Source organism: Lutra lutra, chromosome 2 (genome assembly GCF_902655055.1).
Source record: "Lutra lutra chromosome 2, mLutLut1.2, whole genome shotgun sequence".
NCBI classification, from domain to species: domain Eukaryota; kingdom Metazoa; phylum Chordata; class Mammalia; order Carnivora; family Mustelidae; genus Lutra; species Lutra lutra.
Window position 1 is genome coordinate 14733351 of NC_062279.1, and position 24139 is coordinate 14757489.

A 24139-nucleotide genomic window follows, 5' to 3' on the forward strand; every position below is an offset into this window, starting at 1 on the left:
TTTCCCCCTGTGTGAAGTTTCCTTTTCTAAATTATAATCTCCTTTGTTAAGGAAAGGGCTAAATGGGACACGGAGATGGCTTATTGCCTAAAATACCAAAAATAGTGTCCCAACAGGCCAAAGCTCTGTGGGGGCCACGGAAAAGGAATGCTCCAGAAGGCCGCAGGGAGACCCGTGAGAGTACATCCAACTTCCCAGGCGCCCGCAGCCACAAATGGGGAGGAACAGGCGACGGGAGGCATTTCCTGTTTTCTCACCATCAGCTGCTGACAACAATTTATTTTTTAGAGACTAGATTTATACGGGAAGCCCAGGAAGAAAATGATTCTCGAGGAATGGGAGAATAGGATGTATTTTCTTATGATTGGTTCTATCGGTCAGAAGTTAAAGCTGTTGTAGTTGTTACTGATTGAGGCGTTAGCCCTTGCGGTTCCTTGTTCTAAGGCTGTCATGTGGACGGTAAAGCCCGCACAGCGCACACGATGATTGCCACGCTGTACGCTTGAAAAGAATGTCACATTGTGTGTCACTAGATGCAAAGTTTTAAAAAATTATTAAAAATTTCCTCAAGATTTTTAAAAACATTTTATTTGAGAGAGAGAGAGAGAAAGAGAGTGGGAGAACACAGAGGGGGAGTGAGAGGGAGACAGTAGACTCCCCACGGAGCAGGGAGCCCCATGTGGGGCTTGATCCAAGGACCCCGGGATCATGACCTGAGCCGAAGGCATATGCTCTGATCAGTGCTTTTCATACCTTTTCACCATGAGTATCTTTAAGAAATAAATTTTATACAGTACTGCACATACATACCCCAAACCAAAAACAACGGTCACATGCACGCAAAGACCCTTACGACATGTGATATGCACTGGTATTTTGTTTTGTTCTCTTCCATTCCATCAGGAAAATTTCTGTTAAAGACCCTCAGTGAGGGGTACCTGGGTGGCTCAGTCGTGAAGCATCTGGCTTCGGCTCAGGTCATGATCGCAGGTCCTGGGAACGAGCCCCACATTAGGTTCACTGCTTGGCGCAAAGCCTGCTTCTCCCTCTCCCACTCCCTCTAGCTTGTGTTCCCTCTCTCTCTCTCTCTCCCTCTGTCAAATAAATAAAATCTTAGAAAAAAAAAAAGACCCTCAGTGAGTTTCTTCACTAATGGATCCCACACACAAAAAATCTTCAGATCATTGACCAATTCCTTATTATTTTGTCACATAATTGGAAACACTGAATTTAGAATCCCAGATTACCAGATAATCCCTACCAGATAATACCTCTTGTTATGTTTTTATTCTGCGTACTAACCAATGACAAAACAAATCTGTTATTATGTAGCATGATTTCTAAATTTATTCTTTTTAAAGCGATCTCAGATTACCCTCTGGAACACTGGCCACATCTTTGTCCTAACTGGTCTCTTCTGAAACAAGGTCTGGGAAGGCACGCGGGCAGTTATCAAGCAGAACTTCTGGAAAACTCAGATCATCCAGCCGACCTGAAATGGTGGGGCCTGTGAAGAAATAATGCAGAAAGATTCCAAGGTTGGGGCGCCTGGGTGGCTGGGTCAGTTGAGCGTCTGCCTTCGGCTCAGGTCCTGATCCCAGGGTCTTAGGATGGAGTCCCACATGGGGCTCCCTACTCGGTGGGGAGTCTGCTTCTCCCTCTGCTTCCCCAAGCTTGTGCTCATGCTCTCTCTCAAATAAATCAATCCAAAAAAATATTCCAAAAAAATGTTTTTAAGACTGGGTATCCCTTAGCTTCTTGTCAACTCATGAAACAATTCTTTCTCAATCCAACATTTTGAACAGTTTCTAGTAGGAGGGTGCACCTTACACCATAAGTCTGTGCAAATTTGTAAAATCAACAATTCTCTATCAATTTGAAATAAAACACAGAGAAGCCACTGTATATAATTCTGGTTTTATTGCTCATTATTTATGCCATTCCATACAATTTTAGGTAGACAGACTCGGAGAAAATATCCTGGGAGTGTTGAATAGACGGTGATAAAACAGATGAGAATGTTCCAGTGTTTTATAGAAGGTGGTCAGAGGCCCCGCTGCCACCATCACCCCCCAAATTTGTACATTTCATATAAAAAAGAGTAAAAAAAGTTCATTGGCATTTAACTAGCATTATCCTTTGTCATCTTTGAACCACAGTAAGCCTGAACAACTTCAGAATCTTCAGAGCAAAACACAATTTGTTCCACGAGCAGATCTGTAGTTTCAGTTTCTTTAAAAACCAGCAAACAAATCAACACAACAAAAACCACGTACACAACCCCAAAAACGAAAGTTGGCGTATTCCGGTGGTCTTGAGTTGTAATGCTTCTATTAGTTCAAGATATAAAATGTAATTTAGCTTTTGAAAACCAGATTACACTTCTTTACCATAATTGTATTTACTTTGTAATTCCAACCATTTAACTGAGCCTAATATTAGCCCAGTAAAAGCCACGCATACAATTTAAACTGCTCTAATGTTAAGAACATGTCTTTAGAAGTTCATTATTCTTTGAAAAGTCAGACCCGAGCTGCACACTTGTAACTGGAGGAACCAACAGTCTACCCTTCTAGAACCAGCAGCAGTTCTCAGGGTTCTCCAGCCAGGAAGCAAATGCAGTCACTGTAAGTCACACAACACATCAGTGACTTCCTGATTACATGTCACTAACAGTTACCCTACTCGTGATTAAAAATATAATCAAGCTTGTACTATGATTCAGCATTTGAAACACGTCTACGTTTATTACTATGAAAACAGATGTTCAGCCTGAGAAATCCACATGGCTACTTGAAAAGAAACAAGACCTGAAAGGTGGTTTTATGTTAAACCATTTAGAAGACCTGTTGCGGGAGAACCAAAAACACACAGTGGCAGAGAAACAGGAATTTATTAAAACCACTGTCTCCCAACAATACAAAAATTAAATATTAAGGCATCTTTTACTCCCATCTTGGTATATGCAGCAAAGAGAAATGTTTTCGGTGGGAACCAGCGCTTCTACTCAAATGCTTCTGAATGTATTTGGCAGATTTATTTTATATTCCCCTATTCCGCATACGGCCGAAAACTCTCATGGTCAAACATCATGACCCAAAGGAAGAGAAGAGTATGAACAGATACTCACTTACTAAAAAGAAAGAAGCGGTTCACCCTTGAAAAATAAAAAGGAACTACAAAGAATATTATGTAATAAGTTCAAATATTAGTATTTAAATTTCTCTGGAGCAATTTATGCTTCAGTAATTAAGAGAAAGGAGAGATGAAGACTTGATTAAGATGAGAAGTCCATTAAAATGGATCACGCCACAGAGCAACTGTTTACTCAGTATTCTGATCCACTGGGATGAGAGTTTCATAAGGGCTTCCTACTCCTTTAAAAAATAGCACATCCACTGGAATAAGATCATATAAATTCACATTGATTATTTATTATTTCCCATTTTGTCCATTTACAAAGATCAACCATCTTCATAAAGTATACTAAATGGTAACATTTCACCTTTTATTAAGGCAAGTTTGTGAAAATAATTTAATACAACCAGATCTTTTCATGAACTTTCAGCTTAAAACGTTTTTTTTTTACATAAGAAACATACAAAAAAATTGTTTTATAAAAAGCCACCTCAATACCAGAAAAGAGTAATAATGAAGGATTTTGAACCCAGTTTCCTTCTTAAAGGATGTTCTTCCCTTGTCTTCAATTCCAAAAATTATTCGTCTTCTTTAGAGCCAGTTTTGCTTAACTATAAAAAAGAGAAAAAAGACATCATCAACAAGATTAAGCTATCATGTTATTTGAATTCACTGTTTTCACTTACTATGACAAATAAATACTTACAGTTGATAGAGCGACAGGCAACAAGGTTTGTGTAACCTAACACCATTTACTGCATTCAGCATATTTAACTACTTGTCAACTTTAGGCTCAGTTACTTTAAAAAGAATTCTTTAAAAACACAACCTTGAGGCGCCTGGGTAGCTCAGTGGGTAAAGCCTCTGCCTTCGGCTCAGGTCATAATCTCAGGGTCCTGGGATGGAGCCCCACATCGGGCTCTCTGCTCAGCAGGGATCCTGCTTCCTCCTCTCTCTCTCTCTGCCTGCCTCTCTGCCTACTTGTGATCTCTGTCTGTCAAATAAATAAATAAAATCTTAACAACAACAACAAAAAAAACCAAAACAAAAAAAACGCACAACCTCAATAGAACAAGGAGGGGAAAAAAATCCCTCAAAGCTTTCCAAGAAATAAATTGGAACCAAGAATAGACAAAAGATGCCATTTACAAAATGAATGACATTCTTCTATTATTTTCACAAATAAAGTCTTCAAAATTTTTGAAAATTGTGGTTAAAAAACCCACATAAATTAAATACAGTTTAAAAAATGCGATAAAAATCTTAAATTGCAAGTCTTTTCTGATAAAAATCTACAGAATTTAGCAAATGGGGCGAGGAGAGTTCCCAAAGAATACACAGACAATTCTGACCAGAATAAAGACTGAGCCACCAAGAAATCCCCATTGAACCCAAGCCCTGAGAACCCCAGAGAATGTGGGAAGCTGTGAAAAGTAGAAACTGCGAAGTTTCTAGCAGTTCTAACATTGTGGCCTCAGCTCCTCTTCTCACTTTGAGGATTTTTATTTTTTTTTTTAAAGATTTTATTTATTTATTTGACAGAGAGAGAGAGAGAGAGATCACAAGTAGACAGAGAGGCAGGCAGAGAGAGAGAGAGAGGGAAGCAGGTTCCCTGCTGAGCAGAGAGCCCGATGTGGGACTCGATCCCAGGACCCTGAGATCATGACCTGAGTCGAAGGCAGCGGCTTAACCCACTGAGCCATCCAGGCGCACCTCACTTTGAGGATCTTAAAGAGCTTTCTTTTAAGTGTATGTTATAACTGCAGTGCTTGAAATTAAAATTGAAGAATTTAATTCATGTGAGAATAAAAATAACAGTAAACCCATTCTGTAATCACCGAACATTTCTTAAACGAAAAGCTGTGTTTTCTAAAACAAACTAATAGGACTTAATGCGAAGAATAGTATTGTTTTACATTTTTGCAAACTTCTTTGTTACTGAGCTCAACAGGAGACCGCTGGGTTTTCACAAATCTGCTTCTATAGTAAGGCAAGTATAATAGGAAACAGCAAACAAAAACAGTACCAGTACTAAGAACAAACAGAGTTAATATAAAAATGCACATACTTAGATTCTAAACCTACTCATTATCTTAGAAAATTCTGGAAAACACAATATAAAGGCACACATTCTATTAATGCTCTAAGAGAAGAGTATTAGTGATGGCGTCATCACTTTTCATGGGGCCTCTGGTAAATACCACAATCCACTTGTGAGAATGAGGAAAAAAAGGTCAACAATATCTTAACATTGTGATGTAAATAGTTTTGACCTTGTTGACACCCAGAGGGCCCCAGGACCTCCCAGGGATCCCAAGATCACACTTGGAAACTACTAGTTTAGGGTAACAGACTCTGAGTCCAGACCACATCTACGTGATAACTTCCCTCTTAAAAATATCTTTGTCTATTTCTCGAGATTACTGGATTATTTAAATCTTTATTTCATTTATATTTCTTGAGATTCTAATTTATATTAACAAAGACTCTATGAAAAACAAATGAGAAACTAAATTTCTGGAGCTAGGGAAGGAGGAGCACTAACACCTGTGGATTAATCAGAATATTTTTGAGCCCAATTTCTGCTGCAGGCTACTTCATGGAAAGGATGCACTCTCATTCTTAAGTTTGAAGCGTTCTTTTTTTTTAAGATTTTATTTATTTACTTGACAGAGAAAGACATGTCAAGAGAGGGAACAGAAGCAGGGTGAGTGGGAAAGGAAGAAGAGGTCTTCCCGCTGAGCGGGGAGCCTGATGCAGGGCTCGATCCCAGGACCATGGGATCACAGCCTAAGCAGAAGGCAGATGCTTAAGGACTAAGCCATGCAGGCGTCCCTGAAGCCTGAAGCATTTTAAGGAGTGAAACGACTTGGCTGGTGAGGTCAATACAAGCACAGCCTGGACAACATGAAGTGTCCATCAGGCATCCATGGAGGCGGGGCCTGGGTAAATGAGACGGAGGGAGAAGCTGCACCCACACAGACATCTCGTGTGCGCTCAGCCCCTTGCCCAGGAGGAGGACCAGAAATACTGCTTCTTTATTCTGAACGCAGCTCACCCCACCCTATTCCCAGTTAATATTTTTGTACTAGACACAAAGATTATTTTAAGCAGTTTCTACAGCAAAGGTACCCCCATGACCCTAACAGCTGACTTTCAAATGAACTCTGAGAATATACTGCTTATTATTACCCATATTTCTCGGTCCCCACTAAAATCCTAATCTTTAACTACCCTTGGATCACATCTTCTCACAGCAGTAGTGGCACTAGTTGGCATGCAAAACTCATCTCATGAAGTCCTACAATGAGGATTAACTGAACATCACTTTAATATACTGGAAAAGAAAAATACTAAGAGAAGTCGGCAAAAAAAACTTCAACGTGAAACAGAAACAATTCTAAATAGGAAAAACAGAAAATCCTTCTTGATGATGATGGGAAGCTCCATCTAGGGTTTGCCCTTAAAAAAAAAATATGGGGGCGCCTGGGTGGCTGAATGGGTTAAAGCCTCTGCCTTCGGCTCAGGTCATGGTCCCGGGGTCCTGGGATCGAGCCCCGCATCGGGCTCTCTGCTCAGCAGGGAGACTGCTTCCCCCTCTAGCTCTCTCTGCCTGCCTCTCTGGCTACTTGTGATCTCTGTCAAATAAATAAATAAAATCTTTTAAAAAATAAAAAAAGAAAATCTAAAACTGAAGGTGTAGGAAAGAAAAGAACGTGAAAGATACTTCAAAAATACTTACATGCTAAAGCAAAAATGGAAACAGCCATTCCAGTAAAATTCAAAGGTTGCGGGGGGGGGGGGAGGGGGAGAAAAAAAATGGAAGATACAAATTTCATTATTTGATGGTAGACCAATAACAATGTTTCAAAGCCCAGAATGTAAGTATTATATACCTTCACCACATCAACCCAGTTCCATCCTCGAGGAAGTTCTCCTTTGTGATCTACAGGACAGAAATAGTAACTTTATTTCTAAGACCAGGCAGTAATTTTTAAAGCAATGAATACTCTAACAGATAAGCTTTTATACATCACTCTACACAATAGACTAAAATTTTAAATCACGTATTATTAAGCTGGAAAACTAGTTTATCATCATTGTGAACTGAAAGCACCATTCTCAGGATATCTGCAAAATAATTTAGATGTACTCCCTTCTCACATTTATCCCATTTCCGTTCAAGACAAAACTGTGATATTAAGATAAAAACATGGAGGTGAGTTGGAAATGCCAGGAAGAGGAGCTAATCAATTTACTAGTTTCATGAACTTGTACAATGCTACCCTTTTTATAAGGTCACGGCTGATTTAAGTGAGTCGTGTTACTCGACTGCTTCGTGAGGGTTTTTAAACTCCGAAGCTAGGCTCAAGACAAGAGTCCTTATAAACCAATGTCTGCCTTCCAGACGAAGAGGAGGCCTAGTCAACTTATTTATTAACTTAGGTAGTCTGATAAAAAATTCATTATTTAACTTAACATTGTTTAATCTGACAGGTCTTTAATCTGCTGGGAGTGCTTAAAAACAAGCTGAAACTTTACATAAAAAATTCATAGTTTACAAAGTGATTTTGTTCTTGTAATAGAATATTCAAACTTAAAGAATAGTTTAATAAATATTAAGTGTTTCAGTTTAAAAAGACGTGACTTCCTTTATGCTTGATATGGCTATATACGTCTCATTTTATGAAATCATCAAAATTTGCATTCAAAACAAATAGATTAGTTTTACACAAGGGAAACAGAAACTAACCTCCTGATTTCTTACAGGACAGAAGCAGTATTACTGGACCTCAATCTTAGATGCTAATGGCTCTCTTGTCCTTTATGCCTGTAAGAATCTTATCCGACTGTTTATTGGTTGTAAGGGGTATGGGGGCAGATCACCAATTTTATTAATGAAAACTTAACCATGCTAAGTTTTATTTAAAATGCAAGTTCCGGGGCACCTGGGTGGCTCAGTGGGTTAAAGCCTCTGCCTTCAGCTCAGGTCATGATCCCGGGGTCCTGGGATCGAGCCCCGCATCCGGCTCTCTGCTCAGCCGGGAGCCTGCTTCCCTTCCTCTCTCTCTGCCTGCCTCTCTGCCTACTTGTGATCTCTGTCTGTCAAATAAATAAATAAAATCTTAAAAAAAATAAAAAATAAAATGCAAGTTCCAAGTCACTAACTCCTGTATCATAACTACAGAAAGATAATGCCTTTCAGGTGGGCATCTTCAAAAGAGATGGAGGTGCGGAAACAGTAATGAAAGGGAATAATCATAGGTCATTATGTATGAAAGCGACAGGTAATGAACTAATGGACAGAAATGCTACAGCATTAACAGAGAAATTAACCAACATCCTAGAAAAGAGATTGCAATGACTAACAATTCAGAGCTTTGGTTGTTCATGCTTTAATGTTAGGTATAACAGAGCCCCAGATTTGTTATTTCACAAACCATTATGACTTCAAAAGTGTGTTCTGAGGGCCAACAAAGGTTGCTATCTTTTTGTTCTGCCACACAGGATGTTAAACAAAACAAAAACAAAAAACCCGCCATCACTTTATAAAAGGGCATTATTTTAAACTTCCTCACCAAAGTAAAAGAGTTCTTTTCAATAAAGGGCAACTTGTAACCTTATACCAAGAATACACACACACACACACACAGAGGTACAGACAACAGTATACATGGACACACTTGTGTATAAGTATATAAATATATACATTTCCTCAATTGGAAAAAAAAGTTGACAGACCGATACCAATTTGCAAAAACAAAGAGATCAAATATTATTGGTGATATGAGGTGGAATTTATAATTCTCTTCTAAAGGTCCACAAAATGTCTCTGGTTTAGAACACAGAAATTCTATTCTTAAATCTTATGCAAATTATTTAAATAAATCAACAGACAAAAACAGTATATTATTTATTGTGCTAAGACCTGATGGTATAGCAGATTTCATTTCAAATGAAAGCTACAGTTCAAAGAATTTTTAGTAATGCACATATCTGCCAGAGAGGTAACCGAACAGGAAAGTCCCAGACATGACAGAAACGATAGAAGGTAGGGCACACTTTTGTATGCTATTCTGTTTCTCACCCTCGAGACTCATTTATAGCTATACTGCCACTCACTTACCTTCTCCTCAAATGGTGAGCTCTTGCAGTGAAGTAGTGGTAAATATTTTCCATATACATCTGTGACCTAAGACAGTGTCTGATCCAAGTGTTCCAAGAATGAAGAACAGAGAACTACTCCTCGAAATCGAAATATACTTATTAAGCACTCACATCACACTAAAAAGCAACACATTTCTGTGTGTTATTAAAAAAAAAAAAATAAACACAAACCTGTTTTATCTGCCAGCTTACGTTTCTGGGCTTTTGAAAGCTGTTCTTTTTTCTCTTTTTTCTTACTTGATGGGGCTGTATTAGGAGTTTCAACGGAGATGATACTGCTTATGGGTATCTAGAAAAAAACAAATAATTCCTGTACTAATGCCTTAAAACTTACTGAATTAGATCTGTAAAGTAAAATAATCCTGCATTATAATATTCATTTATTAGATCAGGTGCCATTTGTACATTGCTTTCATTCTTCTAAACGTTCCCATAGAGGGACTTGATGTTAGTTCCACTGTTACATGATGTTAGTTCCATTGTTATAACCAAGCCTCTGAGAAATAAGACCCGATACCAGCATTATGTTGAAGCTCTGAAGTTCTAAGGTAATTTTATAATTCAGTTAATTTGCTTTATTTGGAAATTTAAGTATGTCTTTAGAAAAATCACATGTGCCTACCTAGAAAACCCTGATTCTCTGAAGAAATGAAGAAAATCTTCATGAATGAAGAAAAATATTTTGGGGGCGCCTGGGTGGCTCAGTTGGTTCAGTGTCTGACCGCTGATTTTGGCTCAGGTCACGATCTCAGGGTTGTGAGACTGAGCCCTGCGTCGGGCTCCATGCTTACAGCAGAGTCTGCTTGAGATTATCTCTCCCCTTCCCTCTGCTCCTCCCCACCCAATAAATAAACAAAATCTTTAAAAAAAAGAAAAAGAAAAATATTTTAATTTGGATTCACGTAATCAAAGTGTGATAGGCAAAATTTGAAATTCTTACTAGGTGCCAAGCATTGCTGTAAATGTTGTACACCCTTGTCTGACCCTTACTAGACTCTTACGAGGCAGAAGCTACCATAATCCCCGCTGGACAGAAGAAGAAACTGAGCACAGTGAGGGTAAGACAGCGGCCCCTGCCCTGACCAAAACAAAGTCTCACGGTCAGTGGTGCAGCGAGGAGCAGTGAGGGTTTTCAGGGCCGCCTGGTGAGGCCTGCAGTTCCCTGGCTCTGCTACCACTTTCTCCCGCCCGAGAGCTGCCCTCAGGACTCTTCTGTGGCGTCAGGAATGCGGCAGCCAGAGCTGCTCAGGTAGAAGACCCAGAGCCTTCGCTGTCAGGAAGCCGCCGGCCTGCTTCACAGAACTCAACGGACTCTGGCCTTGGAAAGTCTCTCGGGACAGGACTGGATGCAAAGGGTTCTAAAAAGAGATGCCTGTGGCATAAAAGGTGATGATTTCCTAAAATCCTTCTAGAAATAAAAGAACTGTTTTCCTATTCATGGAGTCTCTTGAAGCTTGCACGTTCAGAGTGAACTGGGACAAGACTATTCCCAGCTAAAGAAGGCTCCTGAAGAAAGCAATTTCCAACGTATTTGGGCACCACGTACGAAATCCTCCATCTGAGCTTTATGGAGACGTCAAATATGGTTAATACATTTAAACAAATATTTGGTTCAACAGCACCTTAGTTGTGGTGGGCAAAGGAAGTATTCTAGTCTCACAGGAAGGGTAAGATCTATGGATATGATTTCATTTTTAAAGTTAAATAGGCACTGAGAAACCTTAAATTCACTATTCTTACTTAACTCAGATGTAACTTGTTTTATTTATTTATTTTTAAAGATTTTATTTATTTATTTGAGAGAGTGAGAGAAAGCATGAGCTGGGGAGAGGCAGAGGGAGAGCAGGAAGCAGGCTCCCTGCTGAGCAGAGAGCCCGATGTAGGGCTCTATCCCAGGACTCTGGGACATGACCTAAACTGAAAGCAGACACTTAACCCCGACTGAGCCACCAAGGTGCCCCTAACTCATTTTCAGTCTAACACGAAATCTTTCAATTAAAAAAAAAAAACTACTAACTAGTAAGGACGAATTAGTAAGAGAGTGAACAAAACGAAGCACGAGCTCACCGTAGAATTCACAGGCTGGTGATTCTCCATGAACTGGTCTTTATTGTCCTTGGCATATTCAAACAACGTGTAGGTCATGGCGGTCCCAAGATTGACCTCCACGGCTTCCTGTAACTTGGCTAATATGCTCTGCTTTACAGCTGACGATCTATAATGCACAAGAAATACATGGCTGAGAGAAAAGTAAGCGACAGTGTTACAAAAAGCAATGAAAACGGAACACTACTCACATGGTGTTGTTAAAAAAAGCGTTCATAGATATAATTGGAGGTGTTTGGGGATATGTTTCTGTCCAGGAAATCTCTATTAAGAAGGCTTTGGGATCACCATTTTCACCTATCTGAAGAAAAGGGAAATCTTAGGCTTGTAGAAAGTGACACAAAGACAGAATATTTATTTAATTATGACTTTGAAAATGATGAATTGCTGCCGATGCTTATAATAAGATCAGAAACACTGTATTCTGGAAAGTTCAGGGGTACGGGCTAAGGCCTGCCAGGAGTTGAGGGCCATAGTCATAACGTGACTTGATGTCCACAACCTTTCTCTCGAACCAGCCCTCTGGCTTTTTCCAGTATCAAGACTGTCTAATATAAATTTTTGTTTCCATCAAAGCTTTCTGAGGACAAAGATAACATATCAATTGTGGGGTAAAGGAAGAGAATGGACAAAAATAACAATCCACAAACTTGAAAGGCCTAATCTCCGCCCTACGTTTTCCAATTGCCAAATCAGACGAGGCCTTAAGAATGAGGGATTGATATACTTTAGCACAATCCCAAGACCAGAAAAGGAAATGTAAAATTTAGAGAAAAAAAGGGAAAGGTAAAGAGATAAGGTTCAGGAGTGCCTTAGGCTAGGTGAGAACTTTCAAGATCTACTCTCTGTGCAACCTTCAAATATGCGATACGATGTTACTAACTACAGTCACCATGAATCCCTCATTTTTTTTATAGCTAGAAGTTTTGTAACTTTTGACCCCCTTCACCTGAATAACTTAAAGATGTCTTTTCTATTTCTTTTGCTTTCCCCACAACTTTTCGAAGGTTTTAATATCCATTAATGAGCCTTGCCTGAAATGATCATCAGGTTGGTGGTTGCAAAATGGTGATTTTTCTAATAAAATTATGGAATGATTCATGAGTCAGCATCTCATCCTTGCAAAGTGCTATGCCAATCTCCTCTGTAATATTTTTAGTATATGTGCTGCTTTTTCTATTTATTTTTAGACAATAGTAACAGATTAAAAAATTTTTCACCCCAAACTGTCACTTGCCCTTTACTCTCTGACGGCTAATTTTTATTCCCTTCCCTTCAGCATCAACCACAAGACACACCAATATAAGGTGAGGCTTAGAAATTATGTCAAATAATCTTAGGGACCTGTTGATCTATAGCTATGTAAGTTGATGACCTCATCGGTTTATGCTTGTGTTTCAAATACAGACATAATGAAAAAGTGACAAAAGTTACTTGCTCTATGCAGTCTACTAAGTCCTTACTCAAGGTGTGTGTAGAAGCGGGGGGTCCTGTGCCCCCTACAGTGCAAGGTACAGAAAATACAAAAATAGAAATAAGACCATTCCTGTCTTCAAGGGGAGCAGAGATTTAGGTAACTCACGGAACTGCAGCATGATTAAAAGTTTAAAAAAGACACAGAACAAAGTACGAAGAAATGGGGAGTGGCCAATTCTGCTTTGAAGTCAAGGGAGAGCTAGAAGAGGGAGGCCCAAATACATCACAGAGGAGCCTGAGTTAGGCATTAAAGAAGAAGTAGGTTGGATGAGGGACGTGAGGTGAGGGGAAGAGCAAAAGATGTGCCCACGGGCACAATATTAAAAAATGCAGGGAGGGGCGCCTGGGTGGCTCAGTGGGTTAAGCCGCTGCCTTCGGCTCAGGTCATGATCTCGGGGTCTTGGGATCGAGCCCCGCATCGGGCTCTCTGCTCGGCGAGGAGCCTGCTTCCTCCTCTCTCTCTACCTGCCTCTCTGCCTGCTTGTGATCTCTCTCTGTCAAATAAATAAATAAAAATCTTTAAAAAAAAAAAAATGCAGGGAAATGGTCCACAGGCTACTGGGTCCAATGGACGGTAGTGGCGGGGAAAGTCTGGAGAGGCAGTGTGAACCAAACAGAAGGGCCCTGAGTGTCAAGCTGAGGAATTTAATTCCTATTCTATAGGTAGGAGAAACCCATGCGGAAACCCTTCACAACGAAGGAATGGGGTAACTAATGTGTTTCCGAGAGTTACCTAGTCATCTGCAGGACTACTGGTGGTGTGGAGGGAAGCTTCAGACCAAACTGAAAGGGGAGAATGGTCTAGGAGGTTACCGAACCAGTCCGCTAAACAGGAACTGAGGGGGCCTGACCAGGACCCAGCCAGACCTGTACCCTTGTCCTCTGGCTCTCAACATATACAAGGTTTTCAAGCTTCATGTTTTATTCCCTTGCGATCCATCCTGCGGTCACAGCGGAGAATCCATCCTGTAGGACACACACATGTCCTACTACGTTCCCTATACTGTGTCAACAAGTGACCACACTTGTTAATACAGATGTTTAGGGAAGTATGGGGCAGTTCTCAATCTCCCATTTGCTAAGGGGAAAGTGGGTGCTTGGGGACCTCTGGGGAGGCAGCTGGATTCATATGGAAGGGCCTAGCACTTGATCCCAGTGTTAACCTTGGCCATTAAGTTTTTTTGTTGTTTTACCCATGGAGTGGTGTAAGGACTGTTGAGCTTGAAAGGAGCCAAGCAGACGGGAGAGTCTCTAAAGAAAGTAATGATAAAGAATTTATCTTCTGTAACAGTCTGTAATAATGACATATAAGAATCCCTTATCACATAATTTATTTGAAATGATGATGTGAATAACTAAGTCTTAGACCAAAAAGCTTTCTCACACCACTACTGCTTATAACCATCTGGAGAGCTGGTTTCTGTTATTTACTTACAAAACAAGATACTGGTGATGTTTCATGTTGAGAATAGTTGTGGGCAAACTCCCTTTTAAAGAATATGTAAAAAATATTCACACATATTGTTAATACAGAATTAGGAAAGTATCAACTTTTCTTGACTATATCATAGGGTGGGGAAAATAATACTAGACTTGGAATAGAAACCAGGATTTTAATTCTAGTATTTATCAGCATCAGCTGGGAAAGCTTGGGAAGTTATGACTGAGAGACACGATCTTTAAGGTTAGAAGGCAAGACCATGTAACTTCCTTTTTTTTTTTTTTTTAAAGATTTTATTTATTTATTTGACAGACAGAGATCACAAGTAGGCAGAGAGGTAGGCAGAGAGAGGTGGAGGCAGGCTCCCCACTGAGCAGAGAGCCCGATGCGGGGCTCGATCCCTGGACCCTGGGATCATAACCTGAGCTGAAGGTAGAGGCTTAACCCACTGAGCCACCCAGGCGCCCCAGGACCATGTAACTTCTAAGGTTTCTTCCATTTCTAACATTTGATCATTCTGTCACAATAAAAACAAGTTTCTCTTAGTTTTTAAAAAGTTTCTGAATTGTTCCCCAAAGTTAAAAATAATTGATGTCACGGTGATGAGCTTTCATTCAAATGCTTCAGAAAATCCAAAGAGGTAATTGATTTAAACCGTTAAATTTAAAAAAATAAAAGCACTTTCAGCAACCTTCAATCTTTTCTAGCAAAGTAGCAAGGGCTCCTAGTCATGTCATGTCTTACCCGATATTGAAAGGAAACTGGACTTAACTCCCGGAAACTTTCGTCTCCTTCATAAATGGAACGCAGAGCTTCCAGTTCCATCTGGAAAAAAATAAATGTATCAAATGAGTTTTGTTTAGTGGTATAAATGGATTGACATAGAGGGTGTTTAGTTTCTGATTCAAGCCCACTCAACTATGTAAAATTTAGTTACTTTTATGGCCTTTGATGTTTATAATAAATGTATATATGTGCAAATAGTAACACAATGTGAATACTAATACTTCCTTCAAAGTTATGTGCCAGGCACCCCTGAGCATTTTACAGTGCACTGTCTCACTCATTCTCACTTCAATCCTGTAAAGAATATCTTATCTTCTCCTTTCTACCCGGGAGGAAAATAAGTCAGTTTAAAGTAAATTTAGATCATGTGTCCTAGGCTAGGATAGAAAGAGCGTTACACTTGGAAATGGGAAATACAAAACACAGTATTTCCCCACTATTTACATGTATTATTTATGTTTGAAATCCTTCCCACAGAATGATATGAAACTTGAAAAAAACACCTGCAGATCACAAAAAGAACTTAAAATGATGGTCAAAAGAGGTTTGACGAGAATCTACCCAAGATGGGATAAAAAGGACTTAAAGAGAAAATGTTAACTAATAATCCTTGCCTGGAAATATTTCTTAGAACACTGTGGACTGACAAATGAGAAGACTCAAAGACTGCTGTGATTACCGAAGAGCACCTGAAGAAGAGAAGCAAAGAAAGACAGTACTTTGATACATCCTTTAGTTTTCAAAAAGATGCACATCGTGAATGCTACAAACTAAAGGGAGACAAAATTTTAGAATAGATCATTAAAGAAATAATTTGTGGGGGCCGAGAAGAATAAAGAGTAGTAGTCCCTAAGCCTTGGCAAGCATATGAAAAACAAGATAAATGTAAACAAAAATGTTAGAGAGGATAACTTGATTGGTACGTTGAGGAAAGGCACAGAACCCAGGTCTACCTGGGTTTCTCTTGCTACCTTCACGTGAAAAAAATACAGGAGTTCAACTGGATTCAAGAACCAAGATGAGATTAGAAAGAGTCAACTTACTCAAAATATTGGGTTACTCCTCCTACCCTTAATCCTTTCTTGTATTTTAACTAGTGAGTAGGACAGGAACAAAAATTGAAGGCAGGCTTATGAAACTGATGAATGACAATTTGATGGAATAGTGAATCATGCTGGTGGCTGAATAAGAATTCAAAGTGTCCTAGAAAAACCATCTAACAAGATGAAATTTTATAGGGTAAGTGGAAGAACGTGTCTTTGGATACCTAAACACAGTAGAGGACGAAAGACAAATTGTTTTGCACAGAGCACTTAAAGGGCTGTAATTGACAGAAACTAACTAGAAAACGGTGATGCCACAATTTAAAAACAGGACATAAATAAATTTATAATCTGTCCACAAATACACAATTCCAAGACAAGGAACAAAAAGAATGGACATATGGAGAAAAAGTGAAAAGGAATCATTTAGTATGAGCAGAGGGCATCGGAAAAAACGGGGCAGGAAACAGATTTCAAAACTCTGAAAATCAATCGTGTGGAAGAATGGAATTCTGTTGTTAAAATCCCTGGGCCCCCCAGGAACTTCAATCCAGTAAATCTGAGGTACAGTACAGGCACTTGTTTTTCTAACAACCACCCGGATGAGTCTAAGGCAGTGTTCCATGGGCCAAACTTTAAGAAACATGACATGATACACTCCACACGCCTCGACTTACAAAGTAACCTGGCAAGAACAGCTCAGAAGCGATTTCAGGTATCAACCAGCTTGCTGCCCTTTGGGTCCTTCCAATGGTAACTTCCATTCCAGGGATTCTATCACATCTATCTCGTAAAAGTGCTAACTTTGAACAAACACATTCTAAATGAAGAGTGAGTTACTTGGCTAGGAGACTCGCATTCTAGTTCTGATTCTACCCCATGCTCACTGGCAGCCCCCAGGGCACCCACTTTACCTTTGCAAAACTCTTCCCCTCATCTGGACGCATTACACCATTAGGTGGCTCCCCTAGAGATGACCTGTATCATTCCCCGATCACATGATTCAATGTCAAAGTGGCATTTCATGAGAAAATCGCTGAGCATAAACTATAGGAGTCAGGCGGTACATGTTCGCTCAAAACAGCCTTCATTTCCACCGGACCTCTACCAGGTGGATAACTGATTCCACCAAACAAAAAGGCCAGAAATCGGTGACACTTAGTGTCATGATTTTCCTCCACTGGAAATTTAACTAACTCAGCTCAGTCTCTCCCTACCAGCCAGGAGATTTTAAAAATTTTAAGGTGATCAGATTGCAAGAGGCTGAACTCCGTACAGGAGGGCTGAACAGGAACACTGGGGATTGAAGGCGAGGCAAGAGCACTGGGTCGCCTTCCAAGGACACGCATCCTTGTTATTAAGGTGGCGTGGGGCCACCCCCGGGCTTGCAAAACTGAAAACTCCAGGGAGGAGCGGAGGCAGAGGCGGACCCTTCCCGTTGCCGCGTGCCTGGCCTCTCCTCGCAGGGCGCCCGGAAACTTGGGGCACCCCAGCCAGGCTCTGTCCGCTCTAGGGGCGAAGGCACGTGCTGGGCCGCTCGTCCCGGCCCCCGGTCCCAGCACGCCCTCGGGGGCTCAGCCGCCTCCCTTGGAGCCGAGGCGCCGCGCCGGCACGGGGAAAGGGGCGTCCAGCCAGGGGGACTCACCTCCTGGTCCTCGTTGGCACTCATCGCGCCGGCCGCGGGACGCCCCCCGGGAGGGCGTCTGCGACCACGAGAAAGCGAGAGCAGTGGCCCCGCGCCCGGGGCGTCCCCCTTCCAAGCCTGGGCTGCGGGAGGCACACCCCTGGCACCGCAGACGAGAGTCACGCGCAACCCCGGCCTTCGGGCAGCGCGAAGCAGCCCGCGGGGGGGTGTGTGGGCGGGGAGCCCGAGGCCGCTGAGGGTGGGGCGCCGGGACCGCCGGGGAGACGCTGCGGGGCGGTACCGCAGAGGCTCCGCCTCCTTCTCCTTCCTGCTCCTCCTATTGGCTCCTTCTCTCCCCACCCCTATTTCCTACCCCCGTAGGAGTCGGGCGTCTTCCTATGTTTTGTGGAGCGGCGTTAAGTTTCGGGACAGCGGTTGGTGTAGAGCGCTGTCACTCAGATGCAGAAAGTGCTTCCTGTGCCGGCGCGGGCGGGTACCGGGAAGTCTCGCTGGCGGGCACCGGCTCCGGGGCGGTGGCGGTGGGGACGGGCCCTGGCGTTCTGCAGGCCACCTGCTTGCTTCCCTTCGTCTTACCCCGGCTTGCGGCGACCGGCCACAGCTGCAGCGGGCCCGGGGCGTGCGGCCTGGGTGAGTCCGGCCCCGGAGACCCGCGAGAGCAGGCGAGATCGCCGAGACAATGCCGGTTTGGGGCGGCCCTGCGTTTTCCTTTGGCGTCTGCGGGGGCAGTCCTGGCATTTCTCTTCCAGCCCCTAAAGAAAAGACGCACCTGTATCTAGGGCCTTCGGGTTTAAAGGGGAGGAGACGGGGAAGAGAGCGTCTGCCTGGAGGGCTGCGGCGTTATTTCTCCCTTCCCTCATTGGATTCCCAGGGCGGAATGCTGAGACCCCGGGGATGGTATCTTTCTAAGGTGGTTGCTTCACGTTTTCAACATCTCTCTGCCCCCCACCCCCGCTCCAGCCTGGCCCCAAATTGTCATTCCTGTCCGAGTCGTCTTGTAGTCCTTGCTGGCCTTGTGTACTACACCCTGAACCTCCGTTAATTAAAAAATAGTGACCACATTGTTTTTTATTTTTTTTAACCTGCCACTTGATTAGGTCGCCTTTCTTTGCTGTATGTCATCCATTTCAAGAAACTTCCTATTTTCCACGCCAGCTTCCAGATTCCTTGCTCTTGCGTGACACGGTCTCCCATCCAGTGTGTTCATTCACGACTTTTGCACCTCCTTCCGTGTCATACTTTGTTAGTTGCCTCATTGGCTTCTTCTAGGAGAGCTGGGAATGTCTACAGACTGTCCTTAAGAGCCACACAACCTCAGCATCTGTCCTTTGCCAGTGTTTTTCCCAATCCCATCCCTTTGCTGTGGAATAAGCAGTACCGTCTCAAGTGCCAAAAGTTTTTAAATAGTATGTGGCAAGAATTTCTGATCAGTTTCCGTACAGTAATTTTTGGGGTCAGAATTACCGTAATTTAAGATGGGCTGTCCATTATGATAGCCAGTAGCCCTATGTGGCTATTGAGCATGTGAAATTGGCTAGCCTGAATTGACATGTGCTGGGAGTGTACAGTGCACATCAGATAATGAAGACTTGGTACAGAAAAGTGAAGTATCTCATTAATAACTTACATTAATGTGGGAGTGTTAATATTTTAGGGATATTGGTTAAATAGAATATTATTAAAATTAATGCCGCTTTAAAAAATATTTTAATATGACTAGAAAATTTAAAATTATTTATGTGGCTCATAGTAATACTTCTTTTGGATAGCACTGATTTAGAGCTTTGTAAATTGTTTCTAGGTCCCCTTATTTCCACTCCCATTTTCAAAGACCACAGCTAATTCTCTTGAGCCTCTGGTGGTTTTAAATGAAGAAATGGACTTTAGGGCTCTAATCTAGATTCCCTGGTGTAAAGCAAAGGCCCCTGTTTAATGTGTTTTGACCATCTCTTCTTAATTTTCACCCCCAAATTCCCTAGAACTAGAGTTTTTCTTTCTCTGAACTTGTGAGCCTTTGCCCTCATAGCTTAATCCTGTCTGGAAAATATCTGCTTAAATAATTTTAAACCTCTGTGTCTTGTAGAAATGTATCATTTGTGATGAACTTTCCAAATCATTTATTCAATACCCATTATTCCTCAGTACTTAAATGTAAGACGCCTAATGATCTTTTTAAAATTAACTTTTCAGTTAAAAATATTTGGTTATTGAGTGGTGGCACAGTGCTTTTCACTTTCGCAAAAATTGCATTTGAGTTCTGTATGATATACTGGTGAAGATCACCTTTGAAAAGGAACTCTTTTTTTTTTTAAATTTTAAGATTTTATTTATTTGTTTGATGCACAGAGAGCGACAGCAAGAGAGGGAACACAAGCAGTGGGAATGGGAGAGGGAGAAGCAGGCTTTCTGCTGAGCAGGGACCTGGACACAGGGCTAGATCCCAGGACTCCAGGATCATGACCTGAGCTGAAGGCAGATGCTTAAAGTCTGAGCCACCCAGGTGCCCCGAAAAGGGACTCTTGATACATGATTTAGGAATGAGAAATGGTCTTTAAAATATAATGGCAATTTTGTTTGGAATAAACACATTTTTATATAATTGCTTTTCTATAGTTAGTGTGTGGTAGGATTTATTATGGACTGATTCTCAGCTGAAGAACACAGTGGAAACATGTCCCTCTTAGACGTTTTCATTCATTGTTAGTATTTCTCTTCCAGATTTAATTTAAATATACATTTCACATTAATTATGGAGAGATGAGAAAACATAGCTATTTAAATAACTAGCACATTTTAAAAATAATTTTCTGGGAATTCAGAAATTAGATGTTAGCCATTATAGAGAAGTTAGATAGTTGCATTTATTATATGTAAGTCAACGGTTATTTTTCTTTATATCAAAAATGGGTCATGAGACCTATTTTAATTTAATCACCTCTCTGCGGACACTCGAAAAGACTCCGTCTGTTGCCTTTTTGTAATGTTTTATAAATAGTGGAGGCAGGTAGATTAGATATGGATATGGGCTTTTAAAACATTTTGAATGTATTTACATTTCTATTTCAGATTTTTTCCTGACATCTTGAACATGAGCCCCACACAGTGGGACTTCCCTGTGGAATTATGTTGCCGGCCAATGGCTTTTGTTACCCTTACGGGCCTGGATGTAGTTTATAATGCTGTCCATCGAGCTGTCTGGGATGCTTTCTGTGCCAATCGAAGGGCTGATCGGGTACCGATTTCTTTCAAGGTGCTCCCAGGTGACCATGAGTATCCCAAATGTAGACCTAAGGTAATGGCATGATTTCATGGGGGCTTTTCCTTCTCTCCCTCTCTTCCTCTGTATGTGAGGTATATACCTTTTTTGTTCCTAACGTCTGTGTTGAAAATCCCTGAGTTTATCAAAGCCATGGTTGTAGTGATGCATTAAGAAAACCCAGGGCTTTTTCATGTATGTAATGCACTATAGTTACGTTTAATGATAACTAGTTTTTTTTAACCCCAGAGGAATACTCTATAATTACTAAGCTTTCTATCCTGGGTTTTCTCTCTCTTTCTTTCTTTCTTTCTTTTTTTCTTTCTTTCTTTCTTTTAACCCCAGAGGGATAATTACTCTATAATTACTAAGCTTTCTATCCTGGGTTTTCTTTCTCTTTCTTTCTTTATTTCTTTCTTTTTTTTTTTTTTTTTTTTTTTTTTGTATTTGCTTAAAACCCCTCCCAGTCTTTATAAAGCCTTCTCTAAAAGGAAGGTCTCACGTTCCCCATTTATCATTACCAGTATCATTGGTAGAATCTGCAGTCTTTGCCGTTTGGTTCAGTTTCACACACCTTTTGAGCACTTACTTTGTGTTGGGTTCTAGGAACCATGCATTAGGCTGGTGATAGAAATTTAAATAAGACCAGCTCTCTGTCTCTGGAGAGTTCTACATAAACTAAAACAGTTTATTTAGTGAGGAGTATGGAAAGGTATTACATTCAAAACTGAATTTTAGGTTGAACATAATACTAGAGCTTCTAACTTACCTGGAAAAGTCAGAGAATGATGTTAAGAATAGCAGCTAATACGTGGAAAGTGCTTACAAGGCCAGTTTACTTTTTCAAGAAAATTGTGTATAATTGATTTGCTGTTTATCATAATTTTTTTTAAGATTTTATTTATTTATTTGACAGAGAGAGATCACAAGTAGGCAGAGAGGCAGGCAGAGAGAGAGGAGGAAGCTGACTCCCCGCTGAGCAGAGAGCCCGATGTGGGGCTTGATTCCAGGACCCTGGGATCATGACCTGAGTCAAAGGCAGAGGCTTAACCCACTGAGCCACCCAGGCGCCCTGTTTATCATAATCTTAAGAGCTGGTTTGAAAGTCAGTTGACAAGACACATTGATCAAAATAAACCACCTGCTCTTTTTTATTATTATTTTTAATAAACCTTGCTCTGGAACAATGTTCCTGACAGACTGGTCTTTGGACCAAGGATATCATCATCACTGGTGATGTTTATGAAAAATGTAAGTGCGAGGCCCCCTTCGTGAAACTCTGGAAGGGTAGGGCCTGTGGATTTGGTGGCCGGCCGATCCTTCGCAGACCACATGTGGTTTCCTATCCCCGGCTGTCAAAGCTGCATGGTTTTTCTGGCATTGTGCAGGGGACAGCACCCCAGCTCCTAGTTGTTTGTCCTTAGTGTGGAGTTTGTGCCCAGGAGGGCCAGTGCCCAGCACAGCTCTCCTCCTTTTGTCCTGGATCCATTCTCCCTCGCGGGAACTTTTCATGTGCCCATTCCTTGTTCTTCCCTGAGTCCCTAAGTTTTTTGTTTCCGATTCCTTCGCTGGATAATAATGACACTTTATTGTCTTTCCTCCCTTGAAGAGGCTGTTGGGGGTAGTCTGAGTCGGGGCCAGCACTCTGGAAGCAATTTGAGGTTTCAGTGAGTTTCTTCAGGGCTAACGCTCACACCAACATCTCTGTCTCTGCCGATGTGGCACTTAGTGTGACCCCCGAGTGACTGCTGTCGTGCTTCTGTATTTAAGAGTTGTCTTTCATTTTTCCCTCCATCCACAAGTAAAGTAAAATGCAACATGTCTTTGAAAGAAATGAAGCCATGTTAGGTTTTAGATTGTATTTTATTTGAGCTGCTTTGGCAAGATTGGAAACTGGAATGAGGAATAGGATTTACCTGGAAAGAGGCTAATGACTTCCAGGATATTTGAGATCCTTGACGTTATTAGAAGTGCCCTGGCTTTGGTTATTCTTTCTTTCTTTTCTTTTCTTTTTTTTTTAAAGATTTTATTTATTCATTTGAGAGAGAGACAGAGCACAAGCAGGGAGACAGGTAGAGAGAGAGGGAGAAGCAGACTCCCCACTGAGCAGAGAGCCTGATGTACGGCTCGATCCCAGGACCCTGGGACCATGACTTGAGCCGAAGGCAGATGCTTAACCCACTGAGCCACCCAGGCACCCCAGTTATTCTTCCAGCGGAAACTGTAACAGACCCATGGTTGGGATTCTACCTCCAGTACTTGTTAGCACCCACATGATCTCTGTAGACCTCAATAAATAAAATGTTAACAATGTGTCATGTGTATGTGGAATGACGGGAACACACAGGAAGTGCGTGCCACTCAGGGACAGGTGGCTTCTGCTGTTGTTATCCAGTAAGTGTCTTCAGCTTTTGCCAATGTCCACAGAGAACTTCCTATGAATGGTACATTCCTAAGGGGATCCTAAAGACCGGCTGGATGAACAAACACCTGAACCTGGTGCCGGCCCTGGTGGTTGTGTTCTACGAGCTGGACTGGGATGAGCCCCAGTGGAAAGAAAAGCAGTCCGAGTGCGCCACCAGAGTGGAGATCGTCAGGTGCGTCTTCCTTGCGGATCTGACGGGGTGAGGGAGGTGGTACCATTTCCCAGCATTTACTCAAGGCAGCTGAGAACCAGCACTCACTTGCCGACCTCCAGGGACACTTAGTCAGTCCCTGACAGGTAGCTTAACGTGAATGCTTAACTTCTGCAATGCGAAGGTGTGTGAAGAAATGTGGATGACACGTTAGTCTGAATTTCCAAATGCTTTTTTCTTGCGTTTTACTATCTGGGGAGGAAGTATAGTAGTTTGCTTTTTAGTCTCACAAGACATTTGTTCTATCCCCATTCCGGTTTCAAAATAATTCTTTTGGATGACCAGTCTGTAACGTATCAGCATCAAGAAGTAAGTTATGTTATAACTTTTACATGAAAGTATATAGTAAACTTGGCAGATTTTTGAAAGCAGATTTTTGTCAGGATTAGAAGCTTGGTATGAGAGTAGACTTTTTTTTTTTTTAATTTTATTTATTTGACAGACAGA

The 24139-nt window shown here is 41.4% G+C and overlaps 2 protein-coding genes across 4 annotated transcripts in view; one reads left to right on the plus strand and one right to left on the minus strand.

Moving 5' to 3' along the window:
- Positions 1-1898: 1898 nt before the first annotated feature.
- RWDD4 (RWD domain containing 4) lies at positions 1899-17990 on the minus strand. 2 transcript variants are annotated; one of them, XM_047714594.1, is made up of 8 exons: positions 17804-17990; positions 15074-15154; positions 11604-11713; positions 11374-11521; positions 9478-9595; positions 7035-7084; positions 6881-6883; positions 1899-3749 (listed from the first exon to the last, which is right to left on the minus strand). In XM_047714594.1, the coding sequence occupies exons 1-8, from the start codon at positions 17825-17827 to the stop codon at positions 3717-3719; spliced, it is 567 nt and encodes a 188-aa protein (XP_047570550.1). In that variant the 5' UTR covers positions 17828-17990; the 3' UTR covers positions 1899-3716. The 2 variants fall into 2 exon arrangements, with proteins under 2 accessions (XP_047570550.1, XP_047570558.1); XM_047714602.1 differs by having other exon boundaries at positions 11604-11709; positions 17804-17989.
- Positions 17991-18259: 269 nt separating this feature from the next.
- The window catches only part of TRAPPC11 (trafficking protein particle complex subunit 11), a 47650-nt gene continuing 41770 nt past the window's right edge, over positions 18260-24139 (plus strand). The window contains exons 1-3 of one of the 2 annotated variants that reach the window (XM_047714578.1): positions 18260-18430; positions 20867-21092; positions 23484-23653. In XM_047714578.1, coding sequence (XP_047570534.1) covers positions 20889-21092; positions 23484-23653 — 374 coding nt within the window. In that variant the 5' untranslated portion in view covers positions 18260-18430; positions 20867-20888. Of the gene's footprint in view, positions 18431-19071; positions 19207-20866; positions 21093-23483; positions 23654-24139 lie in introns of those variants that run through there. The other variant, XM_047714586.1, reaches the window with a different exon arrangement.

What these genes read in the sequence shown, in the direction of transcription:
- RWDD4 (XM_047714594.1), bottom strand. Translation starts at nt 17,827, where the DNA reads ATGAGTGCCAACGAGGACCAGGAG. An exon ending in GTGCCAACGAGGACCAGGAG is followed by an intron (nt 15,155 to 17,803) that starts GTGAGTCCCCCT and finishes ATTTTTTTCCAG; the next exon opens with ATGGAACTGGAAGCTCTGCG. An exon ending in CAGTTTCCTTTCAATATCGG is followed by an intron (nt 11,714 to 15,073) that starts GTAAGACATGAC and finishes CCTTTTCTTCAG; the next exon opens with ATAGGTGAAAATGGTGATCC.